At 37.8% G+C, this 26,528-nt stretch overlaps 1 protein-coding gene across 1 annotated transcript; it reads left to right on the top strand.

Annotated features, from left to right (window-relative positions):
* The first annotated feature begins 398 nt into the window (after nt 1–398).
* Nucleotides 399–12,374, top strand: DCUN1D1 (defective in cullin neddylation 1 domain containing 1). Its single transcript, XM_082487275.1, has 7 exons — nt 399–472; nt 671–887; nt 2,142–2,310; nt 2,903–3,033; nt 7,622–7,704; nt 7,951–8,047; nt 9,562–12,374. The coding sequence occupies exons 1-7, from the start codon at nt 467–469 to the stop codon at nt 9,639–9,641; spliced, it is 783 nt and encodes a 260-aa protein (XP_082343401.1). The 5' UTR covers nt 399–466; the 3' UTR covers nt 9,642–12,374.
* Nucleotides 12,375–26,528: the final 14,154 nt, after the last annotated feature.

Genomic DNA, 26,528 nt, shown 5'->3' with positions numbered 1-26,528 from the left:
CAAGAGGCACATCAAGAGATCCTGTTCTTGGCAGCCTGGTCTCCCCCCTCGTCCTGCACTAGCTGGTGTTTCTGTTAGTTCCCTCAGCTGGGACTAAATGAATGCCAGCCTCTCCTGCAGGGATGGTAAGCTATTAAAAGGCCTGTTCTGCCCCATCTGTTGAGGCAATTAATCTATCAAACATTTTGATAGCCATGGGCTTTATTTAGTCATCTCAATTGCCCTTTTTTTGGTAGGTATAGCATTCTATTGAGAGGAGAATGTGTTTTTCTTTTTTTTTCTTTTTTTTTAAAATGGTTTAAATAGAAAGGTGTGCCATCTTACAGCTGTATATGAATTTGCTGTGCCCTTCAGTGCTCTCTCCCAAATATGCAATAAGAATACCCATTTTTTATTTCTGATTGCTTTGCCAGCATGATTTTTGTGATGTTTTACCTCAGTTTTGTAACAATGTAAAGTAACTAGAATGAAGGTAAGTTTAAATTTAAGAAAAAAAAAAAAAGAGAGAGAAAATAAGTGTTGCTTTGAGTGTCTAACTGCCATAGCAGTTAGAGAAAGTCTAATTGCTTAGGAAAATTGTAAAAGATACTGATTTTAAAATATTAACAATACTGATGAGATATTTTTTTTTGTCCAGTAAAACATTTCTAGTTTTGTCTGTTTTTACTAGAACAAGTTGAAATCATCACAGAAGGATAAAGTGCGTCAGTTTATGGTCTTCACACAATCTAGTGAAAAGACAGCAGTGAGTTGTCTGTCTCAAAATGACTGGAAGTTAGATGTTGCAACAGACAACTTTTTCCAAAATCCTGAACTTTATATACGAGAGAGTGTTAAAGGATCATTGGACAGAAAGAAGTTAGAACAACTATATAACAGATACAAAGGTGAGTACCCTGAGTAATATATGTATGTATTCTTAATTACAGTGTATTATTGCAGCTGTGTTCTTGTGCTTGGACATCTTAACCGAGTCTTTCAGCTTTGTTTTTCTATTACTAATAACACAAATTAGAAGGGGAATATACGTAGGCTTCTGCTTCACAAGGATTACATGTGATTGCTTTATGTGCTCTAAATTTGTGTACGTTTATACAGGATTAGGGTCTGGAACTGCAATGGTGTGTACAGTGAGTGTAACGGTTAACGTGGATTTTAGGTGATTCTTCTGGCGAAAGCACTCAGGACTCACTCCTGACAAAGTGGAAGATTCCACACCAAGGATGGATTCTACCTTCATTTTTATTCACCTTGTGCTTATTATATAGTTACAAACAGAACAGAAGAGAAAAGAAAGTGTCTATCTGTTATATAGTCAGTGTTCAACAGATGATATCCTACTGCAACTAGTAAAGTGGATTCAGTACATAGAACAAATTCCGTGTTTTAGCACTTTAAAAAAATCCGAAAATAAGTACTACATTTTCTGTCAGTTTTCATCTGCGTGGATAATCCAAATACCATTTTCCTGAAGTCTTTGTTGGCTTGCGTTAGTAGATCTTTATTAGCGCATTTGAAATGTGAGCATCTCGCTTCTAGACCAGATGTTGATTCCTTCCTGGAAAGAGGAGTGTGCCTGGCTGACTTGGAATCGGTAATGGGGCAATGTAACTTTCCTCTTGGAGGTTACCGTGTCCAATCTCATGCATGCTGGTGATGCCAGAAAATGCATAACACTAATGTCAACTTAGTAGTTTATGGGCAGATTTGATTATTGTATCAGTACGGCTTGCAAATGGACGCTGCAGAATTGTTTATAATGGTACACAGATCTGCAGTCTTACCAAAGATGCCAGTAATTAAGTGTGCTGGTGGGAAAGGACCACTGTTCTCTGTATGGAATGAGTCAGAATATCGCGCATATTATTAGGCAGAGAACAAATGTTTGTGGTGCTTTTGCCTCTCCATGAAAATAACATAAGCTTCATTGTATGGGAGGCTTTATTGTAGTTAACTTCCTCAATTGTCAAAACTTAACTGTTGAAAATATTGATTTAATTTTGTTCTTAAAATATTCACTTATAAGGATTGATCCCAGAAATGACTTCTTGAAAACGTTTGCTTATCTTCAATACTCACGTTGAATAAATTAGCTTTTTCAAAAATCTGTTTTTCTTGATACTTACTTTTATATCCCAAAGATCCTCAAGATGAAAATAAGATTGGTATAGATGGTATACAGCAGTTTTGTGATGATCTAGCTCTTGACCCAGCCAGCATTACTGTACTCATTATTGCATGGAAATTCCGAGCTGCAACACAGTGTGAATTTTCAAAGCTGGAATTCATGGACGGAATGACTGAGCTAGGGTAAGTGTGCACGAAGTATTAGACACTGACAGCGTAATCCGGTGTCAGAAGCTGTAACGTACGGTGAAACAGCCCTACGTTGGGGAATCCACAATCCCGTTGTCCTTTCAGTCTATAGAGACTTGTTGGAGTCTAGCATCACTTTGCCTCTGTAAAAATGCTGTCTATGTGCTAGATGCTTAGTGACCAAGAAAAGGGAGGCAACTTTCAGTGCTACTTGCCTTGGTTGTGTGAGTATTTCAGTTAGTTGCCATAGAGCTACTCAAGTAGGTAAAGCAAGGATGTTGGTCTGCAGTCTAGCATACCTGGGTTTTCTCTGCCTTCTGAGAATGTAGTAGTCTTTATCACGTTTGTCTAAAAATCTTTTGGATTACGGAATCTAATGTATCAGCTAGTATGTACAAATGGCAATGTGAAGAAATACAACAATTTCATTTCTTTGTTGTTATAGATGCAGACTAATTAAAGGCTTCCTGAATTTTGTTTTGGTAATCACAGTGTATTCCACAAAAAATTATAAAATTTTAACTTTTAACTCGTGTTTTGTCGCAAAATAAATAATACACAAATAAATATGCTTTTTAAAATGCAGATGTGACAGCATAGAAAAACTGAAGGCCCAGATTCCTAAAATGGAACAAGAATTAAAAGAGCCAGGAAGATTTAAGGATTTTTATCAGTTTACTTTCAACTTTGCAAAGAATCCAGGACAGAAAGGTTTAGGTATGTATTCTTAATTATAAACATTTGTTAGTAAATATGGGAAATGACTGATTAAAGCAGTAAGTGAAAATATTATCGTGATCCAATGAGTCTGACAGGTAGCCACCCTTGGGATAAAACATGTCTCTGTTGTGAAAGATAGGCGTCAATTTAAGGTGTTCAGATTGATAGGAATATCTCCAACGTTAGTATAGACTACAAAATTTTGTGAGAGAGGGTTTATTCTTTCACCAAGAGCGTGTGCGATTCTCAGTAAGCACAGTGGATTATGGTTTTACATTACAAGCATAATTATACCACTTAGAATTTGCAGCACTGAACAGATTAATTGCATTTTCACTTTTAGGATAAATTTAAGCTGTAAAACTGATTTCCGTGTAAGTACACTTGTAGTCTCTTGTAACACCGAAAATGCTTGCAAATGTCTTGGCAAAATAGAATTGGAATACTACAAATAGATTTCTATATCCTGGGCTTGATGCGTGGTGTTGTTGGTAATAGGTGTCTACCTACAGGCTTTTTTTTGCTCTTCTGCTGATTGTGTTTTTGATTCGTATAACAGGTCAAGTGGAAGAATCACTTATTAAAAATAATTTTTTGGGAAAAAAAAAACCAACACCAAAAACATGACAAAACACCACAGTTTGGATGGAATTAAATGAACAAACTGTAGATCTGTCTATTCAAAATGGCAAAAATTAGGGAACAAGAGTTTCTTTCAGGCAGTAGTGTTAACCAACCAGAATACATATTAATTTACATACAGTGTAGTGGAGATATTAACCGTAACTAGTATTTAATGACTCTGTAACTGTCAACTTCTTAAGTTAACTGTTCTATTTTGAGAAGAAATAAAATACTGAGAGGCCAGTAGGTTCTTTCTTGGCAGCTTGTGAATTTATTTTTCTCAGTAATGAAAATGCCTTAAACTGACTGCCACTGACCAGCTTTGCGTTCACGTGCTGTGAAAAGATGAGCATTTTGCGTTGGTTTTGTTGTCTTTTATATGTTGACCAACTTCTGGCTTAAAATGAATATTGAAAAATAAGTAAGAACTCCATGTCTTACTTTTGACTCTGTGTCATTCTTTAATATATTTCTGTATCCTTTTTTTGTTTTGTTTTCAATTGTATTATGTGTGTCGTTGTCTTTGAAGAAGCGAAAAGAGCACTGTTAAACTGTTTAAAAATACTTATGCATGCATGTAGTCAGATCTGAATCCTGCAAATAAATGAGTGGGCTGATTCTTATTTCTTGTAGAAAGTCATTACCTTTTCTTCAGGCTGCTACAACAAGGAAAACGTGGCCAGTAATTGAATTGTGAGAGGACAGAGGTTAGGTTATGGAGGGTGTCTGTGTGGAATCAGTTCTGCGATGTGAACAGTTGCAGGCTTTTGTTTTTTGGTGGGGGTTTCTTTTTGCTGCTGTTTATGGTTACCATTGTAACATTTGTGTGTTGTTCTTAATCTTTAAACAGCTTTACACAACAAGGAGTATTTTGTAGAATCCCTGTAAGGTGGTAAAAGTGAAATGGCAAATCACAATAATATCATAATTACATACTCATATTTAATTCTGTTTTCTCAAAGCTTCAGAATAACAGAACTATTTGTAGTACTTGCCTATATGTAGTGCTTGCCTCTTATTTTCTTCTCCATATTTCTAAAGTATAAGCAAGACTTGTATTTTTTTTTTCTGATAAGCCCCCCTTCCCCAGTCCTATACGGAAATAAATCTTCTGAATATCCCAGGTGGAACAGACTCCAGTAAAAAATATTTACCAGGAAAACGAAGTCCCTTGCTTTTTCTCATTCATCTTAAAGTGTCTTTATGCAGGTTAAGCTCTAACAGTGACAAAGACAAGTATAGTTTTCTCAGATTCATACAGTGTATACATAGTCTAAGATTTTTCTTGTTGTTGTTATTATTTACTTACTTACTTGTCTGGATTGGGAAGTGATGTAGGACTAAGCTTAAAATCTGGATATTTACCAACCCTTTTGGTGCCAATAAATACACAGTTCTAGGCATGAATTTATGATAGGGCAGAATAATTCTGGAAACCCTGAAGCAAAAGAATATTGGGAGAAGTACAGTGGTGAAAAGTGAGTGCTCCTAGTTAGGCAATTAATTTTGGAGTGTCTAAATAACTGCTTGTAGGAACTTGCAAATTGATTTTAATGTATATTGGTCTTTAATCTTCCTAACATTGTGTAGTAGTTCAGGCACAGTCCTGGAAATACTTTTCCTCTGCATAATTCCTTACTACCGTATAAGTGCTGTGGATGTCTTAAACGTTCTTGTGATATTTGCATATCATTTGAGAATAACTTTTAGCTTATGTTCCTCTCAAACATTGTTTGCTTCTATTGCCTCTGTCTGGATAAAACTCAAATTGGAGCATATATTTTGAGACTTTCATATTTGATCCATGAGGACTTTCCTGAGCATTCCTTCACTTTCTTATGAAAACCTAAAATTGTATCGTTACTTTTAAATTTTGTGACTTCATAAAATTTCTTTCAAAATATGTAGTTTGTCCTAGGGTGTTATGTCATTGTGCTTTACATGTTTGGACTCGCGTAATGAGTTTGAGGTTGCAGCATCCTGAGATCTGTTTTTTAAAGTCCTTTGCTCACCCACAAGAATAATATCAAAATTGTATAAACATGTCAGAATGCACAGTTTGTTTATAGGGTTTGTTTTATAAACCACTATAAATATGCAGCAGTTTGACCTTGCATTTTCTGGTATGCCTGCTATTAGTGCATCACAAGTAAATAAAACTTAGTTTTCTAGTCTGTTACCTTGAGGAACTGAGGAACTGACTACCTTAATCTGAAGTCTGTATCTATTCATTTTCAGAAAGGTTTTAAGAAAGATTTTTTTTTTTTTTTTTTTAGTTGAAAGCTGAAGTGTATGTTTTTGTATCTGAATCTTCTATTAAAGAGAGATACCTAGCCTTTACACTCTTTAAGCTGTGTGGAAATGACAGCTTTTTATTTACTGAGGAGTAGTGACTTCTGTTTAATGACTTCTGTTTAATTAGTCTCTGCTTCTCAAAACTCAAACTTACACTTTTGTCTGAAATTTTTTCCTTGCAGCTGCTGGAAAATCCTCCACAAATATTTTTCTTTAGTCAGAAAGCATTGTAATGTGAATATGCTGTTTGAGAAGAACTCTTAATGTCAAAGATACTGAACAGTTCATAAACTTCCCCCCAATGCCATCTATTTTCCCTTCAGCAATGCAGAGTTCGTTCTTTTTGTTTGCTGTTGATTTCCCCTCTAAGATCCACCTCCCTGCTTTTTTTAAGTAGTTTGGGTGTCTGGGGGAAGGGAGTGGTTTTCTTGGATTGTGTCGGGTTTTTTCTTTTTCTTTTCTCCTGAGGTGCAGTTGGTCAGGTGCCTCCTCTCTCTCTGCTCTCACAAGAGGATTGTTTATGGAAGAGATTTGCTAGACTGCAAAATATATAAGACCTTTTGTTAAAAAAGGGGTCACTTAACTAGATAGCCTTTTGGGGTTACTGCATGTACTTGGTGATGGATACTGAATTCAGTAAGATCCCAGTTAGTAGCATTTTGTTATACGGCACAGAGGTCCTTGTTAATTCCTGGTTATGGAGCTCGCGCTAGGTAGAGATTTAGAACTTGGACACATCACTTTCCTTTATCAGCTAACACATTACTGTATATCGCTAATAAACAGTAAATGCATGTCAGTTTAGCCTTTGGCAAATACCAGGGAGGTGAGTTGTTCTTTTTCCCTACGTGCTAGACTAACCAGTCTCTTTTTCTAACTGCTACACTATAACAGCACCCACTGCTGACAGCAGCACGCAGCTGCCTCGCGGGCAGTTGCTCTCGTTCCTGAACTGTGTCAGTTCAGATTTCTCAGTCGTCCTGAGAAACAGATTCAAAACAAGCAAGAACTTCTCAGGAGTCTTTGGGGGGAAAAAAAAAAAAAAAAACCAACAAAAAAAACCACCCCAAACCAACAAAAAAACCCTCCAAAACTCAACCCAATGAAAAAAACACCAACATCTACCAACCATCTGTTTGTATGGTACTGAAAGGTTTTTTCAAAAGGAAGCTGGATTGCAGAAACAAACAATTGACAAAAGCCATGTTACAAAGCCAGCACCTGTAACAAAGTCGCTCTAAAAATTAAATCATAAAAAACTAGTTTTATGTAAGTTGTATTTTATATATTTAAAAGATTAAAGATCTTACTACAAAATACTACAAAATTTTCTTTTTGAGTCAATAGCATTTCTAAGACAAAAGTGTTTCACTGTATTTTAACTAAAATATTGTTCCATAGCAAAAGGCATATTTAATATCCTTGTGTGTTTGGGATATTTAGCTATTAATATGGGCAATTTTCAGTTCTATATTCATGTGATAGTATCAAATTCTATAAAGTATTTGTGTAACACTTTATTTATGGTTGCCTTTTTGTAAAGGATCCACGAGTATATTTGCATTAGATTAATCTTTTCACCTTTATGAGTCTGTCTTAGTGTTAGATACCTGTGGAAAGGATTGGAAATGTATATCTCTAAAAGTAATATATTTTAATATTACAGATTTAGAAATGGCCATTGCCTACTGGAATTTAGTACTTAATGGAAGATTTAAATTTCTAGACTTGTGGAACAAATTTTTGTTGGTAAGTTTAAATCTTTACATAAACTGGACTGCAGTGTTTTCAAAACTTGAAAGATAAATATGTTTAAATTATTGAGTAGATGAGACGGACGATTAAGACCCAGATCCCAGATACTGCACTTCATAGTGTGTGCTAGAGAAATAGGTTTTGGGGATATGGATGTATCCAAGACAGTAACAATGAATATGTATAAGGTTTTTTTAATTTATTTTTTTTAAAACGTAAATTTTCCACCCCTCCAAACAGGAACATCATAAAAGATCAATTCCTAAGGATACCTGGAACCTTCTTCTAGACTTTAGTACAATGATAGCAGATGATATGTCTAACTATGATGAGGAAGGTAAACATTTCCATTTTCTTTCATTAACTTCTAACTGTGTTTTATGCTACATTTATCACTGTATATCTGCTTTGCCACAGCTGTCTAATAACAGCATAATTAGAATATCACTTGTGATCTAAAGTTCAGTTAGAGCTACTTTAATGCATGTTGTTATTATCTGTTTGTTACTGCAGGTTTAAAAAAGAAAAGCTGAAACTTTCTTAAACCCATTTTCTTTTTCTCCTTCTGTCTGAGCTGAAATACTAATTCTTTCTTAGAGACAAACCCTGATATTTGTCCATTTAAAAAACACAGATTCTCTGTCAGTGCAGTTCTTGGCGTCTTCAACTAAGTAACTGATTCACGGCCTGTGCATTTTTTCGCAGTGTCCTCTGGTTATTGCTTTTCTTAGCTCAGAGTATTTTTTAAGTTCGGTTGCTTCAGTTTATGTGAAGATCAGACATGTAGTAATATTAAAGTGAAGCTGGCAGCATACAGGGATTGCTAAACGTGTTATATCCTACCAAATGTGTTTATTGTAAATTTTTGTATTGATCTTTCCTCTTCCAGTCCATCTGTAGCCAAGAACAGCTAATTACCTTCAATCGTTGGCGGCAGATCAGTTCAGTGAGTGGAGGAAACTGTAAACTTCTGATACTTCCAGAACAGAGGGGAGCAAACTTTATGGACAGTTCTCATTCCCTTATCATTGAGCAAATAGGCTGCTGCCCACAATAAATCAATGTAGTTTAGAAAGATTAAAGGCAAAAAACATGTTTTAATGATTTGGAATAAAACTATTTTACAGGCGGAAAAATAAAAAATGGCCCACAATTATTTTTAATCTTCATGTGACTGTCATGCACGTGATGGGACCTCTTTGGGTATGGCTGCCCATGATATGTAAAATATTGATATCCATTTTAACTACCTCTTGATAAAGAACGTGGAAGAGTATATATATATATATAGTGTAATACCAGCCTTCTGGGGCATTAGATTATACTGCTGGCTATCGCAGTGCATTTTGCTGTTTTCAGGTGTGGCTGAGTATGCTGATTCTAACAGGTGAGCATTGTATTCATGCAAAATCAATTTGTGAGCAGTAAATGCTGTAGTATGTCAAGATATGCTGCTACTCACAGCACAGACTGCTTCATCCAATGTTCAGCATTTTTTAAGCAGCTATTGCCATCCTGTAGATCAAGTTCTGGTGCCAAAACCAGGACGGTTTTAAGCTAGAAGTTTTGTCAGCTTTTTTTTTTTTCTGCCTTTTTTTTTGGTCAGGAAGATGAAGAAAGTATGACCCTTGAAAAGGATGTCTATTAACTGGTTTTAAAGGAAGTAGAAATCTTTAACCAGCTCTTAAATTGCAAATTTCTTGCTTGAAATTTTTTTTCTTACAATTTTTTTCTTGAAACTATGCCTAGTTAAGACCAGCAAGTAAATAACTTGTTTGGCTCTGAAGCTTTAAAAAGAAAGCCTTGTTGAATTGAATTCTTATTCTGGTCTTTTTTTTTTTTTTCTTTTAGGGGCATGGCCAGTTCTTATTGATGACTTTGTGGAATTTGCACGCCCTCAAATTGCTGGGACAAAAAGTACGACAGTGTAGCACTAAAGGACCCTTCTAGAGTGTACATAGTCTGTACAAATACCTGAAATGGAAAATTGCACAGTCAATTTCTGCTGGCTGGACTGAACTGAAGATCAATCCTCACAATATGGCTGAGGGTTGAGACAAACTTTAAGGATACATCTTGGACCATATCGTATTTCATTCTTCCACTGGTGGTTTGGGCTTTTCTTCTAGTCTGGACCACTCTTGCCAGTTAAAATTCCAACATTGTGGATTTCATCATGGATTTTTTTTGAATTTTTTTTTTTTTTGGTGGACCACCCTAGTTTCATCTCCCATGAGTCCTACAAGCTTTATAATTATTTTGAGGTTTCTGGTTTCACATAAAGCACAATGCTGATCATCATCAGACAACTGTTGTATGACATCTGAATTATACAGATCAACATCAAACCAATTTTTAATAGAATCCTTAAATATACACTTGGGGCTAGTTGCAAAGACTGTATTGATAGCACTTCCTGTAAGAGTGATATATTTAAGTGTACTGGGTCCGATTTTTTTTTTTTTTTTTTTTTTTTTCTTTTCTGGAAAAGTAAAGGTATCGTATAAGTGAGTTTGAGTATCTGGTAAAAACAATTACAGAAATAACCAAGAAAACCCAAGGTGGTTGATACTGGGGTATCTAGGTGCCTATCTGAATGGTTTGATTGTACATCAACTGACTGTGAGAACAGTTGAAGTACGACACAACTACTGTGCACTTAAAGCACCCGTGTTTAATGTTATAGTCAGCCTTCAGTGAGCGTCATTGAGATAAGCTGTGTGCGTCATGATAGAATCTAATATTCCTAGGTTATTATCTAAGAAATCAGATTTCATTACAGTTTTGAAATGCTTATGTCTGTCAAAGAAAGGTTTTTCATTTCTGTGGAAATCTAAAACTTGAATATACTGAATTTGTGTCTTAAATGTTTGCTACACAATACAGTATTTTAAATTGAGACATGGAATTTTTATGGTTGAGGTATGATGAAACAAATGGCCCTGTTGTACAAGAAGCTGGTGAGTTTGATGTGAATCTAGGTTTTGAAACCATTATCCTGAGAAGTAAGTTAACTCTTTATAACGTATAGGTACTGCCATTATGGATGACACCCATTTTTTAATTATTTTGTTGAGTTTTCCTTAAATTGACATATCGCTGTGGTTGCCAAATATGGAAATTAAGAGTAAAGCTTTCCCAAACAAGCACAGATCAGATATAAATTACTACACTGGCTTTGTTTGCTTAAATTATTTTGTTGATCCATCACTACTTCTTATTGTCTTACTGCATTTAACTAAATCGTTTGTTTTGTTCAAAACAGGTTTTATCAGATGCAATTCCTTATTTTTAATATTACAAGAGCTCTTGAGCTGCTTTTGTGCTAAACATGGTCTTTCACTCCTCACTTTACTTGGGGAGAGATTCGATAAATACTACTCTGTAAAACAAGCTGGGAAATACCAAGCTCCAGGAAAAGACGACTATAGTTACAAGTAAGGATAGAGGTTTAAGTCCATGCTCTAAATAGTCCCATGATAAGGCCAGAATTATTTTTGAAGTGAGTAATTGGTACTTGCACTAAACAGCAGAACACTTTTATGCAGATGCTAAAAGTATTTTAGGAAAAAATTGACTGTTAAACTGCTAAAACTTTTTAGTTGTCTTCTCTGAAGCTGACCGTAAGCCTGGCTCCCCTTACTGCAGTGCTCTTTTAAGAAAATCCAATTGTGCGTCTATTTCAAGAATACCGTTCCACAAAAACATTGCAGACTTTCTCCAGCTACTGGAATTGGCTATGCCAAAAAACGTGTGTTTTGCTGCTTTCAGTATTTCCTTTCTCAATTTTGTGTAAATATAAATGGGGACTTGAACTTATGGGGGAGGGTGGAAAAAAGCTCTACAAGGGATCTATGCGTGCTGTTTTCTGTCTTGAGGGTTTTGGTACAGTTTCAGACTGATTAGTTCAAGTATGCTGTGTTTGGAGAGGAGAACTGACCTGCTTTTTATCCCGATACAGACTCGTCCCTCAAAAAAGTCTGAGAGTGGGTAGTGGCGTCATGCCGTGGTGTTTTAAAGACTATTCCTTTTGAATGCAAGATCTTTTCAACAAAATAGTGTTGTCATCAGTTTGGTACTACACGCTTATAATTACTGTGTAATTATAAAGAAATACATAAAACTTTGACTAATTATGTTGCAGAAAAGCGTTATTTGTGCTATGATGGCATCTTAAAAGTTTTTCAAAATGAGTGACTGAAGTTGAAAGAAACATTGATTTAACAGGGTGTTGTTCTAAGGACAAAATGCCTGGCGACAGGGAATATTTTGTATTGAAACGTGCTCAGATGTGGCCATGTGTTTTTTTCCTTTATATATTTGTGTGGGTTTTCTTTTTTTTTTTTTTTTTTAAGAATGCAGACAGTTGCTTACTTGGATTGCTTTAATTCGTAAGTGCTTTTGTCTTCAATTTGACGATCTCCCCTTAAACGGATCAGTTTAATTTTGCCAAACGTCAAGAAAAAAAAGGCGGCGAACATCAAGTTTGTAACCTGTTTTTATACATTAAATATGTACAAAATTAGAAGTGCCCTGATATAAAACACTTAATCTTGAGATTATATTTAGTAAAAAAACCCCATCATTTGCATATCTCTGTAAGTTCAAATGTAACTTCTTACAATCCCTCTCATTACCAACAGAGGCAATAAAGCTCCAGTGAAATTGCCATGCCGAAGTCTTCTGATGCATTGTTTCAGTGTATTATTTGTAAAACTTATTTCTAGAATTTGCTTTTAAGTGGGGGCGCGGAGGAAGGTATGGAATACTTGCCTTCTGCATAAAGTACCCTTTATTGGTAAGTCTTTTGGGGGGGGGGGAGGGGGAATCTAAGAACTGCTGCAGCATCTTCCCTACTGCAAGTTTAGAAGTTTTGTTTAGAAGTACGGAACGGAGCTGATATCTTTCTGAGCTGTGCTGCACTGACATTCTCTAGTGTGTGAAGGAAGACACCACACACAGTGCATTTGTTTAAATATGGTTGAATACTCCCATACATAAGTGACTTACTTATTAACAGGGTGATCAATAAAAAGAAACCTATGACTTGCTTCAAAACTGTTTTACAATGAAATCCGTACTGAGAAATCCTTATTTAAGAAAGATTAATTTTTTTAAGAATGCATTTAATAAGCGTGAATGACAAAAGTTTTATTTAAATAATGTTGCCAGAAGTCTCTGTAGATCTTACTTGAGTATGGTACACTGACGATGTTTGCGTTGTTTTAAACCCATGGTGCCACTCAGTCCTCTGTGCTCTCAGGGAGTAGACCACACCATTGAATACTTGATGAAATTATTAACCTTATCTGTCAGAAATAGGCTTTAGCTTGGTAATATGTAGCTGACACTTCAATACCAACACGTAGAAGTATCTGCTTGAGTGAGTGTTGTGGTTTCGCCTCAGCTGCCAACAAAGAACCACGCAGCCGCTCACTCAATGTCCCCACCCAAGCAGGGGGGAGAATTGGAAGAAAAGCAAAACTGGTGGGTTGAGCTAAAGGTGGTTTAACAGAACAGCACAGGAAAGAGGAAAACAACTGTAACACCACCGATAGAGGAATGTACAAATGTGATTATGGTACCACCACTCACCACCCCCTCACAGTGGCACCTTCCTGCCCCCTCCCCCTGGCCAGGTCCCCCTTATCACCCGGCACAGCTCCCATGGTATGGAATAGCTGTGTCCTGGGCAGATCCTTGGGGAAATTAACCCTATTCCTGCTACAACCCAGACTGTAAGCACCAAGAGTTTTGCTCATGAGAGTTTAAACAGCCACTTGTAACTCAAAGCCACGTCTGGACATCTAAACTGGTACAAAAATCAACACCTGGCTTCAGGAAGTTCTTCCACTAACTTGTTGTCAAATTCTCAATTTGACAAAAACTGCTTAACTAATTAGAATGTGTTACATGAAATTACAACTGCTTCTTTCTAAAGTCAATTCTATGTCTTCAGAGTATAAAATTTCAAGCCCTCCTCCCGTGAAGCGGTCAAAGGACAACTGGCAGGACTCAGAATGATAACCCTGTAAATCAAGTTGGGAACCGGAGGCTGCCCGTGAGATGGTGGAGCTGTAACGGTTGTGTGGGGAGAGGACAAGGCTGGGCAGGCAAGTGAACTCACTCTGGGTTATGCTTGCTGGTGAAGCAATGGGAAGGACGCCCATGCTGCAACGCAGCACTAAGCAAACCTCATGGTAGGCTCCATGGTGAGCTGGAACTGTTGGGCCAATGACTGACTGAGGGCAGCTGCTGGAAGGACAGCCTTCCTCCCCTACACCCCCCCGAGAGAGAGAGAGAGAGACAGACAGACACCCACCCCCACACCCGTGTATCTAATCTATCAATCAATCCATATAGCTATAGATGTGTATATGTGTGAGTATAAAAAGTTGCTTGGTTGGTGGGTGCTTACTGGTGGATGTCTCTCCAGCCAGAGAAGGCTGCAGGGGCTCTCCATGCTCATGTCAGCGCTCTTCGGTGGCTGTGGTCTGTGTAGGTGGCCATGCACATATGTATACAGGTACTGTACGTGTGCACCTGCTGGGAATGTGTCACCACCAGTGGTGGTAAATGCAGTTAAATCCAGTTGGTGGCCAGTCACAAGTGGTGTTCCCCAGGGCTTGGTACTGGGCCCAGTTCTCTTTAATATCTTTATCAACAACCTGGACAAGGGGATCGAGTGCACCCTCAGTACGTTTGTGGACAACACTAAATTACATGGGATTGTTGACCTGCTTGAGGGTAGAATGGCTCTGCAGAGAGACCTGGACAGGCTGGATCAATGGGCCACGGCCAGTGGTCTGAGGGTCAACAAGGCCGGGTCCTGCACTTGGGTCACAACCCCATGCAGTGCTACAGGCTTGGGGAAGAGTGGCTGGAAAGCTGCCCGGTGGAGAAGGACCTGGAGGTGTATGTCAACAGCTGCCTGCATATGAGCCAGCAGTGTGCCCAGGTGGCAAAGAAGGTCAATGGCTTTCTGGCCTGGATCAGGAATAGTGTGAGCAGGACTAAGGAAGTGATTGTACCTCTGTACTTGGCCCTGGTGAGGCCCCACCTTGAGTACCATGTCCAGTTTTGGGCCACTCACTACAAGAGAGACATGGAGGGGCTGAGGCATGTCCAGAGAAGCGCAACAAAGCTGGTGGGGGGGGGCTGGAGAACAAGTCTTACAAGGAACAGCTGAGGGAAGTGGGTTTGTTTAGCCTGGAGAAAAGGGGCCTGAGGGGAGACCTTCTTTCCTCTCTACAATTACCTGAAAGAAGGGTGCAGAGAGGCGGGGGTTGGTCTCTTCTCCCTAGTAACAAGCAACAGGACAAGAGGAAATGGCCTCAAGTTATGCTGGGGAGGTTTAGATTGGATATTAGGAAAAAGTTCTTCACCAAAACGGTTGTCGAGCAGTGGAACAGACTGCCCAGGGAAGTGGTGGAGTCGCCATCCCTGGAGGTATTTAAAAGACTTGTAGAGGTGGTGCTTAGGGACATGGTTTAGTGGTGGTTTTGGCAGTGTTGGACTTGGTGATCTTAACGGTCCCTTCCAACCTAATTAATTCTGTGATTCAGCCTCACTCCTGAATGATCCTGGGAACATGGAGCAGCAAACGTTGCTTAACTCTGGCATATTTTCCTCTAACATTTACATAATTAAAACAATGACTCAGCTAGAAGTGAAAGTTTTATTTAATAAATATAATTTTCATAAACCATTTTTAAAACAACTTCTACTGACCAAGCTGTACAATGAGCAAGCACACCAACTCGCTGTCAGAGAATCAAAAATAACATGAGGCAGCCACAGTGTCAGAGGTCCAAAATTCTTTGTACTAATTATTGCTACAGTTTCCAGTTGTCAATGCCCCTTATTTGCCAAAAATTAAGGATCAACATCTTTGAAAAGATATTTCTTGCAGAGATGATATCATTCAAGTTTTTGTCTTCAAAAAAAAAAAAAAAAGTAGAACTCGATCACACTTCAGTGAAAAAAACAGGCAGACGATTTTTATTTTTGTGTGCTTAGCACCTGAAATCTCTCCTGTGACCATAACTGGGAATTGTAAAAATATATTCTTTGCTTCAATAATGACATCTTTTTTTATACCTGAAAGTGAGTCTCATTTTTAACCATTTTCCCCTTTCTAAACTTATCTTTATCCCATTGCCAAAATGTAAAGAGGCTGAGAACCCACTGATGTATGAAATAATTTCCTTTAAAACTCCTGAAGAAAATTTAATATACACCACAGGCCATGTAGGTGCACTTCAGTTTGTGTCATAAACAGCGTATGTCATTTCTTTCCGCTTCGTGTTACATACAGAGGTCTTTAGCCCACGGTTTTATTCACGTCTATGCATTTATACAAACTGGAAACAACAACAACAACAACAAAAAAGTCATAGCTACAGTGATGACAACTGTATGTACTTATTGTAATACAACATCACAGCGTGCCAACAGCTAGAGCAAGGCGAATACTTCAACGTGATGAGAACATTCCTTTTAACGAAAGCCACAGAAGCTTGGGCAGCACACAAGGTCTCTCTACCGAGTTATTTCCGACGCCTCTACGAGCAGCGTTTAGCTGAAGGAAAAAATCTATGGAAAGCAGAAGCCTTGCAAATATCGATGCGAACGCGCTTCTAAGACGATTGACGGCAAGAGTTGATACAGCCACAAGCATCCAATCTTTCCTCCTCCTGTTTATAAACTGAGTCATTCCAATAGAGAGCAGAAACCAGACAAATGCCACTGGAAGCAAACAACAGAAGCAAAGAACGTACAAAACTACCAACAATAAAAACAGTCACAGAAAAAATAAACCCCAGATCTGCAAAGAAGAAAGTGTAACTGGCTAATAATTTCGGAACAGAAGGCAGGCTAAAATTAGTCCATAATGAACGGTTCGCCCAGCTCTAGGAATAACTCCCTTAAAACAGTGATGGCTGTAAGAAGGCAGTGGCCGGTGCAGTGACAATGCTGTGAGAGTTATTAGGTATTTTACACCAAGAAAAAGAGAATCTCAAAATAAATGGTGCACATTGTGATTGAGCACTCGAACACTGAATTTCACCACAAATCACTGATATTTAGAAGTACAGACGTGTCAGATAAAACTATTAAAAATAATGTTGACTACAGCTTTAAGACATTTCTAACACTAGAAAATGAGTTTTTTTCCAATATAGAAGTTATACCATCATTAAAAAAAAAAAGTGTTTGAAAGTATTACCAAAGGTTTCCAGTAAGAAATTATAGTTGCCTAATATGTATTCTAAGTTGCATAATCTTTTCTTAAATCTTTTGCACTAGAAAACAAGAAATCATTCTGAAAATGTAAAGACAGTTTCCAGCATTCCTTCCTTTGCGTTTATTTGTTCCCCCTCCCCCCTGATAACCTTAAAAAATATACAGAATATTTTAAGCAGAATATTTACATTTTAGTTTGTGAAACAATTCAGAGCATCTTCCCACTTAATTTTTTTCCACTGCACCATTTAAAAAGCGCAAGTTTGGCAACTATGTTTTTCTAAGTAACAAAAAACCCCCATATTTTTCACAGAACAAGAACTCAAATCCGCTGAGAACTCAATCCTGTTGTGAAGGTGGCTATGGAGAAGGTGCTTCTTCAGACACGCTGCATAGTAAAGTGACTTCCACTTAACTACTATAGGCTTTTCTGCCGTACATTACGGATTTCAAGGCTAAGAGGTAATTCAGAAACACATCCTCTCCAGGGCAAATTCTCCCTCACCCATTCACACCCTGAATCAGAGAGACGAATGCGAACGTTCCACTGCATTAGCTGTATTTTGTTCAGGCTTCTTCATGAAGAATTCTACACTGTACCCAATGGACAGTGAATGGTTTCATACACTTTAGCTGTCAAAGAAATACACAAACTCTTTCTCCCTTAAGTAAAAGAAATATTAAAAGATTTGTGACATCAATACAAAACCACAGTCACTTCTTCCACCCTAAATATTTGCCAGACCAAAAAATCTGGTCTTACGCAAACCAATTCTACGTTCTTACTAAATGAGAAATTACTGATTTAGATTTACCGCAAATAGAAAAATATACCTTGGCAGACAGATGGATTCTTAAGTTCTTCCTGAATTGTTTAAATGCATGTTTCTTCGGTAACCTTACAAACACTGGGAAAAGGGAAAGTAGGGGGAAAGGGAGAAGAGGAGATGGAAGGTTTTAAAGAAACACATAATGAACGTAAATTATTCTTCAAATATAGGACTGTGCTTCTTTGTGCAAACGTAATTAACATATTTGTGTGGCAAAAGCCAAAATACATGTAAGTACAGAGCTGAGCCAATCTAAATGCTTGGAGCGGGGTTGTATATCAAAGCCTCTGCCGTCTACAGTATAAAATTAGCCAGAGTTTATATTTCAATACACGACAGACCAACCACGCAGACTAATGAGGTTACACGGTCACACAAACTGACTGGATGAATAGATGCTGCGGTTGACATGGACAAACAAGCACTTCTGAAGAGTGAAACACTGTGATTTAGACATAAAAGATACAGCTAAACAGCAGATATCTGATTAGAGTATTTCAAAAACTTCTTTATTTCTTGGGTATCCACGGCAGTATGAAGATTCTTAGAATGAGAAACTACTAAGAAGAAAATCATTCTAAAAACAGATTAAATATTATATAAATGATATATAAGGAAAATTACAAGAGTGGGTGAAATCCAAGTGTATTTTGTTGCTACTGTGTATCTGTATAAAAGTTTTCTTGAGGACTGGACAGATGACAACCAGTTTATTGCACCTCTGCATAGGAACCGGGCTTCAAACTATATGCAGTCCCAAGGAGCCACATATTAATACCTACTACATTGAGTATGCAAGACTCAGTTTTCAGTGATTCTTAACCATCTGGACACTCGGTGTGGGGATCTAGCATGCAACTGAAATTTTCAGGCTTCAGCTTCACTGCAGTTGAAGGCATGATACGGATATGAACTATGAACTCTGAATTAAACACTGATTTAAAAGGAAAATTTGCTATAGTTGGATTTTATTTCTGTTTCATAACTCATTTTTGGAGCTTCTTAATCAATTTGTGAACCGGTCTTCATCTATGCCACTGGGACAAAAGCCTCCTGTAGTGCTTGTTCAAGTCACTATGAGCTTCAAAACAAGGTTGCAACGTCAATTTCTTTACTACACAAACATTGCCTTGAACAAAGAGATCTTGAAAATCCAGCAGTATCTGCAACCTTCAGCTTAGAGTGAAGCTTCCAGTCATTAATGCAAAACTAAAAGTCCCAAGAGGAGAACTGAAATAATACCACTTCAAGTCACGAACAAGAAACTAATTAAACAGCTCTGCTGTTCATTCGAGGAACACATGAAGCATTTGATACAAGAACCTCTTGAGCACTTCCTCTCCTGCAGCTCATTGAACTCAGGAGAATCTGGGATGACCATGAGAAGAGGGATGCGCACCCCTGGCAGCAGCCCAGGCCCCACTGGGATGTCACACCAGGAGGGTACGATGTGGCTGCCTGAATTAGGAAATAAAAAGTATTTGCCATGTGATTTGCTTGGGAGGCAGCACTTAAGCCAACAGTGGAAACTTGTGCAGACCAGGTGAAAGCAGCTAATACTGGTTAACCCCATCTTTCATAAAGAAGGTGCTTTTTACGGCCTGTGTTTGATTACAGTTTATTCCACCCAGAGGTAATTTTAATATGTAGCTTTACATCTTTTACTGTCTGACAGGAAGATTCTTCCAATTATTGATGGGACTTCAGTGTCAGAGACTGACTTCCGATTGGATTCCCAAACAAGAGTCCAGAAGCAGCAGCATTTTTACCAGCCTCCAGCCATAAAAATTGGCGTACCTAAGGCAATGCCCTATGGACGTCCCTGGTGGCAGCACTTCCGTTTTATCTCCCACATCTAAAGACAACCAATGGGTTTAGTCAACGCAGCTGAACAGACGGGCAAACGCTGCTACCCCACCCCAAACATGCAGACATGTCTATACCGGGACAACAGATGCACCTGCAAGATGTACCATTCAAAGCTCCATCTGTGCAATTTGTTTTTATTGGCATACTTAGGTATCAAAACATGGCCATCCATGTCTCAGATACTTCAGATTTATGAAGTTAATTATGCATTAATTGTATCTTCAAAGTACAACATGACCAAATATAAATACATGAAAAAGAATAAAACATGCAAAAATTCCCCAACTTCAAAAGGATTAATAATTCAAAAAATTTATGCTAGCGAGGCTTCTGCACATTCCACCAATTCTTACAAATTTTTCCATGTCAAGGTCAAGAACCGTTAACAAAACACACAGGGCATAATAAAAATGACTGGCTTCTGAATTATACTTCAGGAGAACAGTGAATTGTTATACCCCTTATTATTCCAAATTACGATTTGCAAAAGTTAACAGTGTTTTTCAAAGCAATGACTAATATATTGTCATTCATACACCAGCATAAATATTTGAATTGTATTTAACTTTCAAAAATTACTAAAGTGATTGCTTATAGAATATAGTAATCGTCTATGGAAATAACAAAATTGATTTGCTAACTGCTAGGACAGCATCTGTAAGAGACAGCTCAAAATGAATGTGTGTGTGTTTAAAGTGAGGGCCATCATGAAAAACGCTACTTTTAAAAGTTTCATTGTGCAAATTCAGTTCTATTGGATCACTCAGATTTGGGAGAAAGGTTCTGTCACTGCGCTACAGTGGCATCCCAAGTATCAAGTGCAGGATTCCAATCTGCTCATGTAGTAACAAAAAAGATTAAATGGTCTGAGGTAAAGCATTCCTTACAAAAAATAATTTAGCAATTTGTGGATATAATTACAAAAAAAGTATTGGAAGCGATTACTGTCCCGATGACTTATGCTAGGTCACAAGACAAGCCAGGGCTTGTATTTAGAAGTCATGCTAGTCTTTTCTAGGGCAGGGATGTAGCGCTGAACTCGCTTCAGCACCTACTAGAGGTGTGTGAGCACCACATGGCTTCCACAAGGCATTTACAAGTGTCCCTGTTAACAAGTGGGTGAGTCCATTGTGGAGAGAGTCAAGATGCTTCTGTCGTTGGCATAGAAGGGATCCGAGGAACTCCATGATCTAAAGCAACAATAAAAGAAAAGTTTGGCTGACTGGGAACTTACAATCTAGAGGTGAGGAGAAAAGTCTATGAAAGCAAGAACTAAAAGCGTTATGAGATTAGGCAAATGTAACTCTTTTCCAGACTACCCTGTTAATTTCATGTAGGCACCTGCAATTCACTCAAACCTCTGAAAATATACTGCCATTAATCATGCCAACTCTGTAATTAACAATTCTATGTTTACCTTTCTACGTTTACTCCCAGCTACAGGTATTTTCATCCCTACGAACTAAAATGACCAGAGGTTTATATGCTAGTTTTACAGCTAAAAGTTTAATATTGTGCCTCGAGGAAAATCCTTATGTTGCGTGTGTGACTTCAGGCACTGCGAATGCTACAACTTGATACAGCGTAAGGTCACCCCGGTCAGCCCTGTGGTACGCACAGTATACCGGTGTTCTACTGTGAAGCATCCGTGCTGTTTAAAGCTGTGGGTATGTAAAACTTATCTGCAGCCATGAATCTGCTTTATCCCTTACTGTTAAATTTATGTCACAGCTTTTGATTCCAATGGGATCTTGCAATAGCTTTCTCTGAAGGACAGATTACTGCTTAGAGAGACATGCTGTTCTTGGTTGAACAATATTCTAGGACTGCATATGAAAAGCTGAAAAATAGAAGGCCGGAAGGCAGGAAATCAAAATATAACCAACTTATCCTCCAGATTTGCCTCTGTCAGAAATCTGCTGTTTCTTTACAACTTTTACATGCAGTGCCTTGACACAACCACCACTAATGGGAGATATGAACGATTCAGTAATGAATCCTACTGTACAAGAACGTATGTGATCCAGCATTCTTCGTATTTTAGTGACTGACGAGTTGACAGACAATTTAATGGAACAGACAGACAAAAAACACATTTTATCCTACCACAACACACATTTTATATTCTAACTGGTGAATGAAGCTGTAGAAAATACTTCTTGAATACGTTTTACAAGCAGGAAATTAAGTACAAGAGAATATATTCCTGTGGCCCGCTACTCCAAGCATTTGTACAACTTTGATTCATCAAAGTTTCTATCTAAATTTGATACCATGTTTGATTTCATGTTCAGTTATTGTATTTGACAGAATATCATATTTGACAGAATATCAGGAGCATGGAGTAAAACACAAGCTAGCTTCAGCAACATCATTTAAAGTAGCGCTCTTCATTCTAAAGCACTCTCACAAACAATGTATTTCTAAGCATTCAACGAAAATCATTTGCAGCTACCTCCTGGCTGAATAAGAAGCTGTTTTATAAAGCACAAGCACTCAAGAGACCATCCTGTTTGAGACTGCGCAATCTTCTGAAAATGCCAGCGTTAGGTAAAAATCAAAGCAGCTCAAGCTTGTGAACAAAGGCTAAACAATTTTACGAGCATTTTTAAATCACCAAATAGATTTCTTAACTGTATCTTCAGCATTTCATAACTTTTAACTGCCTCATGTGATTTAAGCAATTAGTACATTAAAAAACAAAGACTTTCACAGATTACCAGGAAAGCGTAGGGAAAAAAATCATCTTAGTACCTTGACTTTTAGACTAGGCTTTAAGTGTCAATGGTGAGTGGAAGGAACTGAAGTCATTGAAGAAAGCAATTAAGACTCAAATAAGAGAAAAAAGTCTTTTCTAGCACATAAATTTATACTTTATACACAATTTATATTTTGTACACTGTACATAAATTTAATTGAGGCTAGAAGATGGTCCAGAGTAATTTCAACCAGAGGCAGACGCAAAAACCATGGAACTTCAAGCCCTTAGTGTAGCACCAAGATAGTTTTGCATATTCATTACGCATAATACTAACTCCTGTGTTCTAACAACTCTAAAATTATTCAGCTAGATGGAACTTGGTCTGAAAATTACGTGAGGTAAGCAGACAAGAAACCTGAGGAAAAGCAGTCTTCAAAAACTGTTTAATATTCTGTCAAATATGAGTTATCTTCAACAAACATTTGTAAGTTCTTAAAGAAAGAAAAATCGAGTGGAAAAAAAAGAAACTGCAAAAATGTAAACGCATCACAGAAAATAAACCACAGAATACCTACCTTATAAGACTACACGTTACTAAGGCAAATGTTAACTAAAAACCTGCCCTACTTAGATGACAATAAATGAAAAAAGTAGCATGAGAAGTTCCTCATTTGGAAAGCACAGTTTTACAGAGAAGTGGAAAAAAAACCCCAAAAACTTCGAGCAACTGCGACCAAAATGTTGATTTTTAGACCAATTAAATGCTCACCTTGTAGATTAAAAATTCTATTGAATTGTTTATTTTATACATCATGCCCGCTTTCTATACAGCAAGAGTTTGAATTAAAAACGTACTTAATCGTAACAGTTCATTTTTCATATGGAATGAAACCTTTTTGCATAATCATACCCTAGATTTGTAGAAACGTTGAATAAAATTTCATAAGCAAGCCAGAAGACAGAAACTGACTGAAACAGCCGACACTGTGTTCAACACAAGAGTTCAAACCAGGGGTGTACTACACAGCAAGTCAATACCTAAAGGCAGAATCAGAACTGACAGAGCTTGTCAGAGAAAATCACCCACAGAAGATTTCATACTGAATGAATGATATCACAACCTTTAACCAAAAGAGACAAAGTTGTTCAAATACAAAATGAGTTTCCTTGAAAATGTGTGAAGGGCAATTTTTTCAGGTTTGCCTTTTGACCAATGAAGGACCATGATATCATTCGGAAACTGAGAGACTACGATGTACAAAAGACTATTTTTATTTCTACCCCCAAATATTTCCATGTTTGTTAGCTAGCCCTCTTTATTTGGAAATGGGGAGGTGGCACATTAGCAGATTTAGTAAGAGCTTTTCTCAGTTATGCTGACTGCAAGAGCAGTATCACTCCTTAGATGTATTCGATTCCTCTAACGTGCTTTTATCCCATTGAAGTTTGTTTCAGGCATGGTTTGTGAAGGAAAAAGATTTATTTAGCACATACTTTGGAATGGCACACATGATTTTGACAATATACCTTCTAGAACCGAAAAAACGTTTAAAATTCTTAGAACTTGAAGGCTCTGCTCTGTCAATTACTCTGATTTTAGAAATAGATTATAAAAGTTTACTACAAAAATATTTAATCTTCATATCAATCAATGGCTGAAAGATTTAAAGACTCTCCTTCTAACAATGAAGTTATATTTAAAGGGGGGGAGTGTGAGCCTTTTGTATATCCTCAGGAGTAACGCGAGCTCCAAGGTAAATATTTGGAGGTTGTACATCAAGAAGCAAAGGGAAAAGTCTTTCAACTTTACAAACAACTCCTGATTTGTGAAGGCAAAAAGAAAAGAAAAAAATCATAAAAAGGAGAACAAAAAGAGCAGCAAGGCTTGATTTCTCTAGAGAAGAATGTACAAATCAAGAGAAATTACGATAGATACAACACAAGAACTTGTAGTAAGCCAAACTAAACATTTTAACAGAAGTCTTTTGAAAACCGTTTTTCCCCCTCCCCATCCCAAAAGAAAGCACTCAAAAAGAAACAAGAAACTAATATTTTAGGATGAAAAAAGGTACAATAAAGAGTTGCATTTCCTACTTAAATAAGCAAAACCTGCAGCTGGTTTGCTAGACATCTATTGCTGCAGGCTCATCAGGTTCCAGTTTATAGGAGAATCGTCTGCAGCAAAGGCTATTGAGAGAAATGCCACACCTGTTGACCCGGGTTGGACTACATCTTCCCATTAGTCGTTCCAGCATTCTTCTAACAGATGTGCATGCTGTTTCCCCATCTGAGAAGCAGCACATGGAGTCCAAGCAGTTGATACCTGAACCTGCCTCAGTAAGCTGGAAGGAGGAAATAAAAATAATAATAAAAAAAAAATCAGTACTCACAGATTTTAGCAATGAAGATGTTATCAGAAAACATTTAGGAAAAGCGGGTTTTCTTAAAGTTAGAGTGTTGAATATTTTTCAGTTTTATAGGAGAACTACAATGATGAATAGCATTGCCACTTTGCTTCCTAAGGTCTATATGTACTAAAATTTGATCTTCCCAAGGTTTGAATGCAGCCTTGGTCAGTGTATGGAAATCATTGAGCACCATCTCTGCTTAATGTTGAAAATAAACTGGTTAGCAATTCTCTGCATTACAGCTATAATGAATCTCTGGAGCAGAGCGCCATGCAGTTTAAGCTATGATGCCCTGATTAACCTCAGCGGAGGTACAACAATTTATTCAAGCTGCAGGTCTCCCCAGTTTTAAGGGAAATCCATCAAGAGAAAGCTTCAGACCAGGGCTGCAGAATACAATGCAGCAACCTGATGGTAAGTAATATTTTTTCCTTAGGAAGTGTAGAATGCAACTTCCTACAATAATTTACATTATACCACTACCATAGATGGAACAAAAACTCACTCCTGATTTTGTGAATATCTTTGCTTTAAATGCAAACAAGGCTGATGTTAGAAAGGTTCAGTCATGTTCATGCCAGCATGAAGAATAAGCCAACATTAGCATAATAAACTACCTACTGTTCATTCTTTGTAGGTGAGAAATAGACCCAAGCAAAATGAAAGAAGTAATACAGAGATGTTTGGGTTTAAGTTAAGTGCCATCTATCAGCATGCTCCTCTATATTATTTTTGCACACCAGTCAACCGCAGCATAACTAAAATCTAACTGAAATCTACTACAGCTGGAGAGAGAACACCCAAAACTGACTTCGGTATCCTCTCCGAAAGGAAATAAGAATGTGGAGCATGGGGATGCTTTTTAATTTAATTTGAAACAAATGCCAAACACGAAGGCTAAATTTAAGCATCCATTATCCTCGCCTCATCACTCTCAGACACCACTGAATGAAGAAATCTGGAAGGAGGCACCTTAGTCTACGATAGGACACACATCGCTTAAAAGCTTCCCCCACCTTTTCCCCAGAGGTGGCTGATTATTGTCTGAAGACTTTGGTTTCCAACCCCGATTTCTTTCATGCCACCCACGCTTTCGCAACGCTGCAAGCAAAGCCAAGAACCTCAGAGCTTCCTATGGGAATGGTTTACTATGAGTGGACACACTCCTTCGTAATCCCCCAAAACAGGCAACTGGACAGATTACAGCTTCATAACATAACAATTCCTATGCTATGAAGGAAAAGGCAGCTAACAAAAACAAGAGGCATCTGGAAGTCCAGGAGAAAAGATCCCAAGTGGTAGGACAAGGAGGGAGCACACAGACAGAACTGGTGTTTCCATGCATCTTTTTCGTATGCCTGCCCCTTCCTCAGCTCTGTTCTGCACTCTCCATTGTCCCTCCAGATCCTCCCCTCACACGGCTTAACATGATGCTTACAGGACTGTCAGTGAACAATTATATGAACGTACATAAAGCATTACAAACTGAAGCCCTTGATTCAGCTGCTGGACCACAGAGGCCATAAATGAGCGCAGGCAGAACACATGCTTCTGACTAACTTGCACTCATTTGGGAGGTTTTCTGGACAGAAAACGAACATTTACTACGACAATGAACTTCTGTAAGTACCCAAGAGACAGGAACAGCAGCATTGCAACTGACAGATGTAAAAGGAGTTCTGCTTAAAACCAAACCAAACCACACCTCAACAGAGCTTGAGTCCCTGAACGCTCTTATTTGATGACCATCACATCTGGTCACAA

The sequence above is a fragment of the Vanellus vanellus genome (assembly GCF_965231255.1).
Source record: "Vanellus vanellus genome assembly, chromosome: 8".
Classification (NCBI taxonomy): Eukaryota; Metazoa; Chordata; class Aves; order Charadriiformes; family Charadriidae; genus Vanellus; species Vanellus vanellus.
This window is presented reverse-complemented; position numbering and strand designations above follow the sequence as displayed.

Coding starts and splice junctions, on each gene's coding strand:
- DCUN1D1 (XM_082487275.1), top strand. Junction 2,311..2,902: donor GACGGAATGACTGAGCTAGG/GTAAGTGTGCAC, acceptor TTTAAAATGCAG/ATGTGACAGCATAGAAAAAC. Junction 8,048..9,561: donor GTCTAACTATGATGAGGAAG/GTAAACATTTCC, acceptor TTTTTCTTTTAG/GGGCATGGCCAGTTCTTATT.